The sequence below is a fragment of the Delphinapterus leucas genome, chromosome 10 (genome assembly GCF_059928025.1).
Source record: "Delphinapterus leucas isolate spDelLeu-1000000601 "Yukka" chromosome 10, BTC_Dleu_Yukka2, whole genome shotgun sequence".
In the NCBI taxonomy this organism is placed as follows: domain Eukaryota; kingdom Metazoa; phylum Chordata; class Mammalia; order Artiodactyla; family Monodontidae; genus Delphinapterus; species Delphinapterus leucas.
The window spans coordinates 66,530,082-66,543,522 of NC_143138.1; the positions used below are offsets into that span (position 1 = coordinate 66,530,082).

The 13,441-nt window shown below is 41.0% G+C and overlaps 1 protein-coding gene and 1 pseudogene across 4 annotated transcripts in view; both read right to left on the bottom strand.

Annotated features, from left to right (window-relative positions):
• LOC149748277 (aminoacyl tRNA synthase complex-interacting multifunctional protein 2 pseudogene) lies at positions 1-12,330 on the bottom strand (annotated as a pseudogene).
• Positions 1-13,441, bottom strand: part of IP6K1 (inositol hexakisphosphate kinase 1) — a 72,934-nt gene that overhangs the window by 8,473 nt on the left and 51,020 nt on the right. For 3 of the 4 annotated variants that reach the window (XM_022573126.2, XM_022573125.3, XM_022573127.3), the window contains exon 2: positions 12,726-13,076. The exons of the other annotated variant lie outside the window; for it this stretch is intronic. In XM_022573126.2, the coding sequence (XP_022428834.1) occupies positions 12,726-12,948 (223 nt within the window). In that variant the 5' untranslated portion in view covers positions 12,949-13,076. The remainder of the gene's footprint in view (positions 1-12,725; positions 13,077-13,441) is intronic. 4 annotated transcript variants of the gene reach the window in all.

Here is a 13,441-nt window from a genome sequence, read left to right on the forward strand (position 1 = left end):
GAGAAAAAAAGGCAGCCAGTCAACAAATGTCTACAGAGATTGGGTCCCTTCAGTTCAGACTGCTGGCACATGCTGTCCCTCAGCACACTGACATCACTTGCCCTGAATCAACTGTGGGAACAATGACTAGCAGACATCTTTCCAAAACACAGCTGACCACTAATCCCCCATTCTAAGTCTAACCACTAATCCCCCATTCTAAGTCCACTATTTACCTTTGATTTTGGATAAATCTATATATTTTTCCCATTCTCTTGTCTAACCCTCTCACTTTCTTTTTTCCTTTTTAATAAATTTATTTTTGGCTGCGTTGGGTCTTTGTTGCTGCGCACGGGCTTTCTCTAGTTGTGGCAAGCGGGGGCTACTCTTCATTGGGGTGTGTGGGGGTTCTCATCACTGTGGCTTCTCTTGTTGTGAAGCACGGGCTCTAGAGCACGGGCTCAGTAGTTGTGGTGCACGGGCTAAGTTGCTCCGCGGCATGCGAGATCTTCCCGGACCAGGGCTCGAACCCGTGCCCCCTGCACTGGCAGGCGGATTCGTAACCACTGAGCCACCAGGGAAGCCCACCCTCTCACTTTCAACTACTGCCTTCTGTACCATTCAAAAGAACTGTATTTTCTAGGTGACATCCACACTCGACATAATTTAACTCTCTACTTATTTAACTGCTCTATGATGCTGTCATTTCCTATGTCCTCCTCTAGATCTGGTTTCCTTCTGCCTGACAATGTCACCTAGAGAGACATCAAGACTTCCCAAAGACAGTCCCCAAAATATGTCTTCTGCCGACACTGAACATCAGGCTATTCTAAGCTCAACAGGCAGAACTTCTGCCTCACCAAACCACCAGCATTCCTAAGTTGAAACACCTATTTTCCGTGCTGTACTCATGCAAAACAGTTTGTTGTGTCCATTTTTATCAAACAGGTTTTCATAGTTTCTTCTGGATCATTACCAAACGAGTTGAAACACAATACCTAGAAATCAAGGAGTTTTTTGTTATTTGTTCTTAAAAAGGTCGAGGCTGCCCTTCATCTAACTTCCATATCCAACCCTCTGTCAGCTACACTCCTCGTTTACACTCTTGGTGTGCAATATCAGCATTATTGAGAATCAGTGAGAAGCATTTAGGAATATATCAGTATGCCAGACCAAGAATATCCTTCTCTTTGGCCCATTTCCTTCTCCAGGAGGGCACTGCCCCAACCCCTGGTCTCTATTAGGAAAAAAAATCCTTAAGACATTAAGGTGAAATAGATTTTTCTTACCTTCTCATTACATTGCTTAAATGTACACCTCACTTTAGTGAGCTTCACAACTGTGTCCTGGCTTCCTTACATAGATGACTGCCTCTCCTACAGGTTTCTGCCTTTGTAACTTCTTCTCTTTGTCTTTTCCAGAGCTTCAGTTATGTTCAAGTTTGAATGCCCTCTGGTCTACAATATTCTTTGTTTCCTGGGCTCCCCCTCGTACTCTGATCTAGAGTGTCCTCCAGGCCTGCCACATAGCTCCCATGCTGGGCCCCTCCTTGCTGCAGCTGACCAGAGTGAGAATTGTTCCTTCTATGTCCTCTCCTTTTCCCTTCTTTCTTGGTTTCCTCCTTATTTGAGTGGAATACATCTTCAAGTAACTTCCTAAGAATGTTCAGGAGGTCAATTTTCTGAGTCCTTTGCAGGACTTTATTCTATTCCAACACTTGACTGATAGTTTGGCTGAAGACAGAATTCTATGTTGTCTGAAAATAAAGACAGTTTTACTTCTTCCTTTCCAATCTGGATGTGTTTTATTATTTCATTTTCTTGCCTAACTGCACTGGCCAGAACCTCCAAGTTATATGTCAACTAGAAATGGAGAGCATGGACATTCCTGTCTCATTCCTGATCTTAGGGGTTAAAGCAATTGTCTCATCACTGAGTAGGAAGCTAGCTGTAGGTTTTCATAGATGCCTTCTATCAGGTTTGAGGAACTTTCTTTCCATCCCCACTTTGCTAAGAGTTTTCTTACTCCTGTTGTTTTATCAAGAATGGATGTTGATACAGATGGCCAACAGGTACATGAAAAGATGCTCAACAATGGCTAATTATTAGAGAAATGCAAACCAAAACTACAACGAGGTACCACCTCACACCAGTCAGAATGGCCATCATTAAAAAATGTACAAATAACAAATGCTGGACAGGGTGTGGAGAAAAGGGAACCCTCCTACACTGTTGTTGGGAATGTAAATTGGTGCAGCCACTATGGAGAACAGCATGGAGGTTCTTCAAAAAACTAGTTGCCAGATGATTCAGCATTCCCACTCCTGGGCATATATCTGGACAAAACTGTAATTCAAAAAGATGCATGCACCCCTATGTTCACAGCAGCACTATTCACAATAGCCAAGACATGGAAACAACCTAAATGTCCATCAACAGATGAATGGATAAAGATGTGGTACATATAGACAACGGACTATTACTCAGCCATAAAAAAGAATGAAATAATGCCATTTGCGGTAACACTGATGGACCTAGAGATTGTCATACTAAGTGACGTAAGTCAGAAAGACAAATACCACATGATATCACATGTGGAATCTAAAATATGACAAGAACTTTTCTACAATACGAAACAGAAACAGACTCACAGAGAACAGACTTGTGGGGGTTGGGGGGGAGGGATGGATTGGGAGTTCAGGATTAGCAGATGCAAACATATATAGAATGATTAAATAACAAGGTCCTACTGTATAGCACAGGGAACTATATTAAATATTCTGTGATAAATCATAATGGAAAAGAATATGAAAAAGAATGTACATATATGTATAACTGAATCACTTTGCTGTACAGCAGAAATTAACATAGCATTGTAAATAAACTATACTTCAGTAAAATAAATTTTAAAAAAGAATGTATGTTGGATACTGTCAAGTACTTTTTCTGCATTTACTGAGATAATCATATGATTTTTCTTTTTTTAGTTTATTGATATGGTCAATTACATTAACTTTTGAATGTTAAACCTACCCTGCATTACTCCTATGGTAAACCCTACTTGGTCACGACATACTGTCCTTTTAATATATTCTTGGATTCAATTTGCTAAAATCTTGTTCAAATTTTTTAGGTTCGTCTAGGACATTAATTTTCTTGTAATGGCCTTATAGAATGAGTAGAGATGTATTCCTGCTTCAACTTTTTGGAAGAGTTTGTGTAGTATTTCTTAAATATTTGGTAGAATTCACCAGTGAAGTTGTGTGGGCCTGGAGTTTTCTTTGCTAAAATGCTTTAAATTCCAATTTCAATTTGTTTACTACATAGGGCTATTCAGATTATTCATTTCTTCTTGAGTGAGTTTTCATAGTTTGTGTGTTGCAATAAATTGTCTATTTCATCTAAGTTGTAGAATTTACTGGCATAAAGTTGTTCATAATATTTTTATTTTTTTTAATATCGGTAGAAACTGTAGTGATGACACATCTGTCTTTTTTTTTTTAAGATTTCTCTTTTGATGTGGACTATTTTTAAAGTCTTTATTGAATTTGTTACAATATTGCTTCTATGTTTTGGTTTTTTGGCCGTGAAGCATGTGGGATCTTAGGTCCCCAACCAGGGATCGAACCCACATCCCCTGCATTGGAAGGTGAAGTCTTCACCACTGGACCACCAGGGAAGTCCTACATCTGTCATTTCTGATATTGGAAATTTATGTCTTTTCTTTTTCCTAATCAGTCTGGCTAGAGATTTATCCTAGCCTTTGGTCTTTAGTTTTCATTCATTTTATTTTTGCTCATTTTCCTACTGAATTGTCTTTTCTCCTATTGATTTTGAATTGCATACACACACACACACATTCTAGAAACAAATCCTCGGTCAGTTTTACGTGATGTAAATAGCTCTTAATTTTCTTTAAAAGTGTATTTTGATAAAACTTTTTAATTTTATATACTCAAATGCATCATTCCCTCCTTTAAAATTTCTTTTTATCTTGCAGGGCCATCTAAAGCTATAATGGAAACCTTTAATTCTCTGCAGGCACATACCATTGAGTACCTTGACACAGAGCATCATACCTGATCAAGGCAGAAGTGGTTACGCTATGGGTCGAACAGGAAGAAGAGCCTTCCAAGAGTGGGTAAGATCTGGTAATTAAATGAGCCATGCAACCTACCACTAGTTTAAAAAATATATATTTTTTTGATCCTAATTTTTTTTTTTTTTTTTACCTCATTACTCACACCTAGAAAGAATTCAGGTAGGAAAACGAAAATCAATGGTCCTTTACTTCATTTGATGTAAGTCCTAATTTTCTTGGCATTTTTAAGATTGGCTTAAACACAGAGAATTACATTTGGGTAGAGGTTTTCGGGGGTTTTTTTAATTTACTTTTTTTTTTTACTTTTAAAAATTGTGGTAAAAACATATTTATCATAAATTTGTCATTTTAACCATTTTTAAATGTAAAATTCAGTGGCATTAAGTACGTTCACAATGTTGTATAACCACTTTCGTTACCTATTTCCAGAACTTTTATATCACCTCAAACAAAATCTCTATACCCATTAAATAACTCCCCATTTCCCTCTCACCTGAACCCCTGGTACCCTCTAATCTACTTTCTGTCTGTACAAATTTGCCTACTGTAGATATTTCGTACAAGTGGAATCATGTAATGTTTGTTCTTTGAGGTCTGGCTTATTTCACTTAGCATAATGTTTTCAAGGTTCATCCACCTTGTAACACGTGTCAGAACTTCATTTGTTTTTAGGGCTGAATACTCTCCCAGCGTAAATATATGCCACATTTTGTTTATCCGTTTGTCTGTTCAACCCAATCAAACACTTGGGTTGTTTCCACCTTTTGTCTATTGTAAATAATGCTTCTGTGAGTATTACAAGTATCTGTTTGAGTCTCTATTTCCAATTCTTTTGAGTATATACCTAGGAGTGGAATTGCTGAATCATATGGTAATTCTGTGTTTAACTTTTTGAGGAACTGTCCAACTGTTTTTCCATAGTGGCTGTACCATTTGACATTCTTACCAGCAATGTCCCTATTTCTCCATATCTTTGCCACTCTTTCTTTCTCCCTTCCTTTCTTCCTGTCTTCCTTCCTTCCTTTCTTTTCCTTCTTTCTTTTAATGTATTTTTATTTATTTATTCAAATTAATTTTTATTGGAATATAGTTGCTTTACAATGTTGTATTAGTTTTCTTTCTTTTTAATAGCCATCCACTGGTTGTGAGTATTCTCTATTGTGGTTTAAATTTGCATTTCCCTAATGACTAATGATGCTGATTATCTTTTCATGTGCTTATTGGCCATTTGTGTATCTATTCTGGAGAAATGTTTATTCAACTCCTTTGACCATTTATGAATAGGGTTCTTAACTTTTTTTTTTTTTAACATCTTTAATGGAGTATAATTGCTTTTGTTTCTTAACTCTTAATTGGCAAAAAGAGGTAGACTAGTTCTTAGAACTAGTTGTTTTTTACCTCAGGGCTTTTGTCTATGAGAGGAATGGAATGTCCTTTCCATTGTCCTTTGCCCACAGCTGCTCCTCATCCTTCAGTCCTTTAAGTCTCCCCAGACACTCCTTCCCTGATCATTCTATATCAAGGGCTCTGTTTTGGAAGCTTTATTATTTTCAATTATAGAACATGACTTATTTTATTCAAAGTATGTATCACAATCTATAATTGTTTTGTCTACAATTTGTTTATTCTTTGTTTCTCACACTAGCATGTAAGTTCCATAAAGGTATGGGCCTTTTTTGTCTTTTACGCTAACGAGCACAGGGCCTGGCATCTAGTAAGTACTGGCTCAGTAAGTACTGGTAACAGAAAAATGAATGAGGCAAAGTTTTGAATAACTATACAGAAGCCTAGAACCTCATATTTAGTACTATTAAGAAGTAACACTTGGTCTTCCCTGGTGGCGCAGTGGTTGAGAGTCTGCCTGCCGATGCAGGAGACACGGGTTCACGCCCCGGTCCGGGAAGATCCCACATGCCGCTGAGCGGCTGGGCCTGTGAGCCATGGCCGCTGAGCCTGCGCGTCCGTAGCCTGTGCTCTGCAACGGGAGAGGCCACAGCAGTGAGAGGCCCGCGTGCCACAAAAAAAAAAAAAGAAGTAACACTTGGGATTTCCCTGGTGGCGCAGTGGTTAGGCGTCCAATGCAGGGGACATGGGTTTGATCCCTGGTCCGGGAAGATCCCATATGCCGCAGAGCAACTAAGCCCGTGCACCACAGCTGCTGAGCCTGAGCTCTAGAGTCCGCGAGCCACAACTACAGAGCCCATGTGCCACAACTACTGAAGCCCACGTGCCTAGAGCTCATGCTCCACAACAAGAGAGGCCACCAATATGAGAAACCCATGCACTGCAACAAAGAGTAGCCCCTGCTGGCCGCAAGTAGAGAAGGCCCGCACGCAGCAACAAAGGCCCAACAAATTGAAATGAAATGGAATGGAATGGAGTGGAGTGGAATGGAATGGAATGGAATGGAATGGAATGGAATGAAATGAAATGAAATGAAATAAAATATTTTTAAAAAAAAGAAGTTAACACTTGGTAACTACCACTGGTCATACTAAATAAATGAAAATCTCTCTTCAAACCTACTGCCAAAATATAAAATATTACTGGCATTTTTCCTCAGCTGTACTTCTGGAAATAAAGAAATATACGTGTAATTGTGGGCTAGTATTAATAGATGTATTTTCTAAACCTGTGTGTTCGAAGGGGCTAAAGGCAAAGATATTCCAGTAGCAATCAGAACATCTAGCACCAAGATCTTGTTTTTTCTAAATACCATTCCTAAAAGGAAGAAGAGGTTGTTGCAGAAGTATTTGATTCCTGAATCGGGACACGAAAAATACAAGATGAGCTTCGAAGATCTTGCAGTAACTGAAAGTAAAGCAATAGTCAAAAATGATGGTGGGGGGGGGTTCCCTGCTGGCGCAGTGGTTAAGAACCTGCCTGCCAATGCAGGGGACACAGGTTCGAGCCCTGGTCTGGGAAGATCCCACATGCCGTGGAGCAACTAAGCCTGTGCACCTCAACTACTGAGCCTGTGCTCTAGAGCCCACGAGCCACAACTACTGAGCCCATGTGCCACAACTACTGAAGTCTGTGTGCCTAGAGCCTGTGCTCTGCAACAAGGGAAGCCACCACAATTAGACACCCATGTACCGCCACAAAGAGTACCCCCGCTCACTGCAACTAGAGAAAGCCCGCACGCAGCAATGAAGACCCAACACAGCCAAAAATAAATTAATTTTTTAAAAAAAGTTAAATCGCCAGTAACAAGGTATGTACCTTGTGACATGATGAACTGAAGAGGACACAGGATCATTTCTATCGCCCCAAAATATTAGGTTGGCCAGAAAGTTCATTCGGGTTTTCCTGTGACATCTTACAAAAACCTGTATGAACTTTCTGGCCAACCCAATATACAACCTCAATCTAATTCTGAGGAAAGATAAGACAAATCCAAATTTAGGGACAGTCTACAAAATAACTACTAGTACTCTTCAAAAGTGTTGAGGTCAGGACTTCCCTGGTGGTCCAATGATTAAGTATCCACCTTCCAATGCAGGGGTTTGATCCCTGGTTGGGGAACTGGGATCCCACATGCCGCAGGGCAACTAAGTACACATGCCGCAGGGCAACTAAGTACACATGCCACAACTACTGAGCCCAACTCTCTACAACTAGAGAGCCCACATGCCATGACTATAGAGCCCACGTGCTCTGGAGCCCGTGCACCACAACTAGAGAGAAGCCCATGTGCCACAACAAAGATCCCGCATGCTGCAACTAATAAGACCCAATGCAGCCAAACATAAATAAATATTTTTTAAAAGGGGGGGGGCTTCCCTGGTGGCGCAGTGGTTAAGAATCCACCTGCCAATGCTGGGGACATGAGTTCAAGCCCTGGTCCAGGATGATCCCACATGCCGCAGAGCAACTAAGCCCGTGTGCTACAACTACTGAGTCTGTACTCTAGAGCCCATGAACCACAACTGCTGAGCCCACGTGCCACACTACTGAAGCCTGCGCATCTACAGCCCATGCTCCACAACAAGAGAAGCCACCGCAATGAGAAGCCCGCGCACCGCAATGAAGAGTAGCCCCCACTCGCCACAACTAGAGAAAGCCCGTGCGCAGCAACGAAGACCCAATGCAGCCAAAAATAAATAAATTTATAAGTGGAAAAACAGCCAAAATTTGAATAAAATGCACGTATTAGTTAATAGTATTATACCAATGTTCCTTTCCTGGCTTTGGTAATTATAAATTATACTATGGTTATATATTTTTTAATGATGCTTTTGCTTATTGATACTAGACTACCAGCCTAAGTAAAGACTCTGATTTTAGTATAAGTCCCTTTAGTAACAATCGGCATGAAACAGCATCATACTTAAAATCTAAACCCTTTAAAATCAGGTACTGAAATTCACTTAAGGAACTTAAGGGCAGCGTTAAAAAGGGCCAGGTTTTTACAGGTCCTCATCCACTTCTGCACGTTGGCTGGCACCATCACACTGCAGCCTCCTGTCTGCTGGAGAACAGACCACAGCACAATTTCTGCCACAGTGAGTTCATTCCCAAGAAGCCAGGAGCTCTTCCCAAAAGCTGAATTCATGGAGCAGAACACACTGGCTTCCCTCTTCTAGCTGAAAAATAGCTCTATCTACCCAGCTATCTATAAGGGTTAAACTTACAGCATTATGCTTCTGGCCAAACAGAAAACAGAAAATGTGCATGTTCCCTTCTCCTTCAATGGGATACATCATTTGGATACTGAACTTCATCTGAGTCTTTAGCACATTCTTCCAAATTAAGAGTAAATCCCAGCACTTAAGAAGGTTTTCTAGCGTGCTCTTGACTACTGAATGTGTGTGAACAGTAGAGAGGACTCTAGTGGTCACAGAGCAGCCAGTGCAACACAAGCAGAGAGAGGGGAAGGGAGGGGTGGCTGGGTTTGTGTTGATCAAGATGTCTTTCAGTGCCCTGTAGTCTCTTCCAAACACTGAATTTAAGCCCAATGCATTGGTAGCTAAAGCAGTGGGTTCATCAGCTTGGATTATGTTGGTAATATCCAAATCCACATCTGGCATCTGAATCATCTTGGAGAGACCATCGACTACAGCTTTCAATTCATGATACTTTAGAATATCACCTTGGTGGAAAAAATAAAGTATCTTGGCGGAACTCAAGAGGTTGAAGACTCTTCCTGCATCTAGCACGGGGCTGATGGTCCTGCCATGCATACTGGGGAGCCAGTACGTGCATCTACACAGAGAGGTGAGCCACACAATGACAGGGCTTTACTTGGTACATCGGTATCATGGGACCATTAGAGGAACTCTTATTATTTTTGCAACTTTTCTGTCATTTTAAATTTATTTCAAAATAAAAAGTAAATGACTTCCCTGGCGGTCTTGTGGTTAAGATTCCATACTTCCACTGCAGGTGGCATGGGTTTGATCCCTGATCAGGGAACCAAGATCCCACATGCCACGCGGTACAGCCAAAAACAAAACAAAAAAAGGTAAAAACCCTATAGTATCAGTCTTTGAAATACATGAATTGGACCCATCATATCTTCCATTTTCTCTGAATAAACTGGACTTCATTTGACTTAAAAAGAAGAGATCAATTTTAGTTTAATTGTATTTTTGAGAAAGTGTATTTATTCTTCCCTAGTGAAAATGCAGCCTGAGGAAAAAAAAATCAGGTAGATACTAAGGATTTGCTATGGCTTTTAAAGACTTCTGTTCCCCAGTCTGAGAGAAGGTTGGGGGAAAAACTGAACCAATATATGACTGACAATCCTTCCCTGGGTGGCACCTTGAAATTCTAACTTGTCCCAATTCTGGTGGTTGTGATTTAGAAAACATTTCTTTGGAGCCAGGGGCTCAACTCCATTTTAAGTGGTTTTTTTTTTTTCCCTGAGCATCAGAAGAGCTCCATGAGCTAACAGGGCTTGTAGTTCTCTTTCTGGTTTTGGCATATTTATAGCAGAAGATTTGGCCATGGATGTGTTGAGTGTGGATAAGTAGGTGGCTAAAGCTACATTTATAAAGCATTTATAACTGTTGTTTCTTAGCCACTTAGAGACAGCAGTGTGTGTGATTCTGGCTTCTCTCTCTCATTTTGCAGCCTTAGAATATTTATTCCTCCAAATTTGATATTATTCTGATTCTGTTTTGAAAATAATAACAAACCATACAATTCAAAACTGCACGAAGGAGTTGAACAGACATTTCTCCAGAGAAGATACACAAATGGCCAATGGCACATCAACATCATTCATTGATCATTAAGAAAATGCATATCAAAACAAAACCATGAGACACCACTTCACACCTACTAAGGTGGCTATAATTTTTTTTTTTAATGGAAAACAAGGGTTTGTAAGGATGTGGAGAAATAGGAACACTGTTGGTAAGAATGTCAAATGGTACAGCCACTATGGAAAACAGTTTGACAGTTCCTCAGAAAAGTTAAACACAGAATTACCATATGTTTCAGCAATTCCACTCCTATATACTCAAAAGAATTGGAAACAGAGACTCAGATAAATACTCACAGAAGCATTATTCACAATAGGCAAAAGGTGGAAACAACCCAAGTGTCCATCAACAGATGAACGGATAAACAAAATGTGGCATATATTTACACTGGAATAGTATTCAGCCATAAAAACAAATGAAGTTCTGACACATGCTACAAGGTGGATGAACCTTGAAAACATTATCCTAAGTGAAATAAGCCAGACCCAAAAGGAGAAACGTTACATGATTCCACTTGTATGAAATATCTACAATAGGCAAATCTGTAGAGACAGAAAGTAGATTAGGGGGTACCAGGGGAGGTGAGAGGGAAATGGGGAGTTATTTAATGGGTATAGAGATTTTGTGATGATGTAAAAGTTCTGGAAATAGATAATAGTAATGGTATATAGCACTGTGAATGTATTTAATGCCACTAAATTATACACTTAAAAATGGTAAATTTTGCTGTACAGCAGAAATGAACAAACATCATAAATCAATTATACTTCAATTAAAAAAAAAAGACAAGGTGTGTCCACTTAAAAAAAAAGGTTAAACTTTATGTTACGTGGACTTCCCTGATGGTGCAGCGGTTAAGAATCCACCTGCCAATGCAGGGGACACAGGTTCGAGCCCTGGTCCGGGACGATTCCACATGCTGCGGAGCAACAAAGCCCGTGCGCCACAACTACTGAGCCTGCCATCTAGAGTCCACGCACTACAACTACTGAAGCCTGTACACCTAGAGCCCGTGCTCTGCAACAAAAGAAGCCACCGCAATGCGAAGCCTACACAACGCAACAAAGAGTAGCCCCCGCTCACCGCAGCTAGAGAAAACCTGTGCACAGCAACGAAGACCCAACGCAGCCAAAAATAAATAAATAATTTTTAAAATGTTTATGTTATGTATATTTCAGCACAATTAAAGATTTAAGGAAACAAAAGTCAATACCAATATGGATTGGTTTTTCTAAATCGAGGATCCCCCAAGTAAAGGATGGTACAAACATGACTGAATTCATACTGCTTTGGAAAAGTTAAAAAACAGAACACAGGGGCTTCCCTGGTGGCACAGTGGTTTAGAATCCGCTTGGCCAACACCGGGGACACAGGTTCGAGCCCTGGTCCTAGAGGATCCTACATGCCAGGGAGCAACTAAGCCCATGCGCCACAACTACTGAGCCTGCGCTCTAGAACCCTCGATCCACAACTACTGAAGCCCGCACGCCACAACTACTGAAGCCCATGCACCTAGAGCCCGTGCTCAGCAACAAGAGAAGCCACCACAATAAGCCCACGCACTGCAACGAAGAGTAGCCTCTGCTCACTGCAACTAGAGAAAGCCCTTGCACAGCAACAAAGACCCAATGCAACCAAAAATAAATAAATTAGATAAATAAATTAAGAAAAAAAAACAGAACACAGGGAATTCCCTGGCGGTCCAGTGATTAGAACTTGGTGCTTTTACTTCAGTGGTCCGGGTTCAATTCCCGGTCAGGGAACTAAGATCCCGCAAGCCATGTGGCACAGCCAAAACAAAACAAAAAACAGAACACAAAAAACATAACTTACAACATGAGGGGCAATCATAAAAGTATATAAACATAGTGACAAAAATCAGATTTGAAAATCAAGTACCTTAAATTCTGGTATATATTCACGGGGTTCTAGTCTATAAAGTTAATTTACATTTTAAAACAGATTATTTTTCCTTTAAAAGTTAGGACCCTCCAGGCCCCAATCCTTCTGTAGATTTCTTACCATCAATTCATCCCCCAGCACATACATACACAAGCTCCACAGAGCCTCCTTGCCAGCTGTCTCATCGCCTTAGCCTGGAAAGCATCCAATTCTTCCTCCTCTGGGACCAGATAAGTGCTGCCCCTTCTCTCCTAGACCATTCCAGCAAACAGGGAAACCTCCTTGACAACAGCATGCTCTTCACCAATGGGACTTAATGCTGTGAATTCTTCTCAGGTTTACCTATCAATGAATTCAATTTTCAAGATCTAAAGACCTTGCTGATGGTTTCAGCTTCAAATTTTGCTTAACAAAGTGACTCTGCAGCTTTGAGACAACAGAGACCTACAATCACACCACATGGCCATCAGAACAAGGAAAACTGAGCTGAGGGCCTATAAGCTGCTGCCGTCTCCAAACTGGCCAGTGACTGACCTTTGTACTCAGGGGTGAACTCCTTCATTTCGGGAGGGAGGGACTCGTAGAAGCGCTGCTCCCGGGAGATGAGGGGCTTGCACACAGTGTGGTCGTCGTAGCGCATCATGCTGCTGTGTCCGCCCACCTGGTGGATGAAGGGCTCCAGGAGGACTCCCCGGTCTCCGGCCCGACTTGCGTTCTTGCCATACTGCCCCACTTCCATGGTTTGACAAACACACATTGCGTTGGGGGCCAGTTGCACACTGAGAGCAGAGGATGCAGCACATGAGCCAGGAAAGGAGAGCTAGGTAGAAGGTCCTGGCGAGCTGAAAACCAACGGTCAGAGTCTGTTCAGCTTATTCTTCTCTCCTAACAGAGGGAAGAGAGGAAAAGAGGGAATCAAAACACCAGGCAAGCCACAGTTTCCCTGGAGTTCACAGAATATCCACTCCTGAGGAAAAACAGGGATTCTGTCTTGTTCCCTGCTATGCGTTCCCCAGTAAGTACAACACTGCCTGATGCATGAGAGGTAGCTGAGTCAATTTTTGTTGAATGATGTAATTTTGGTCTCTTCCATCCGTCTTTTTATGCACAGAAGCCCATATTCTCTTCCTTTCTTAGTTCTCAGATCCCTTCTAAGTTCTCTAAAGGATTTGATTTTAGAGCTACAGTATGTTATAGCCATCAGGAAGGCAACTATCCCTGTTCACTTCACATTCAGTTAAGAGCTCAAG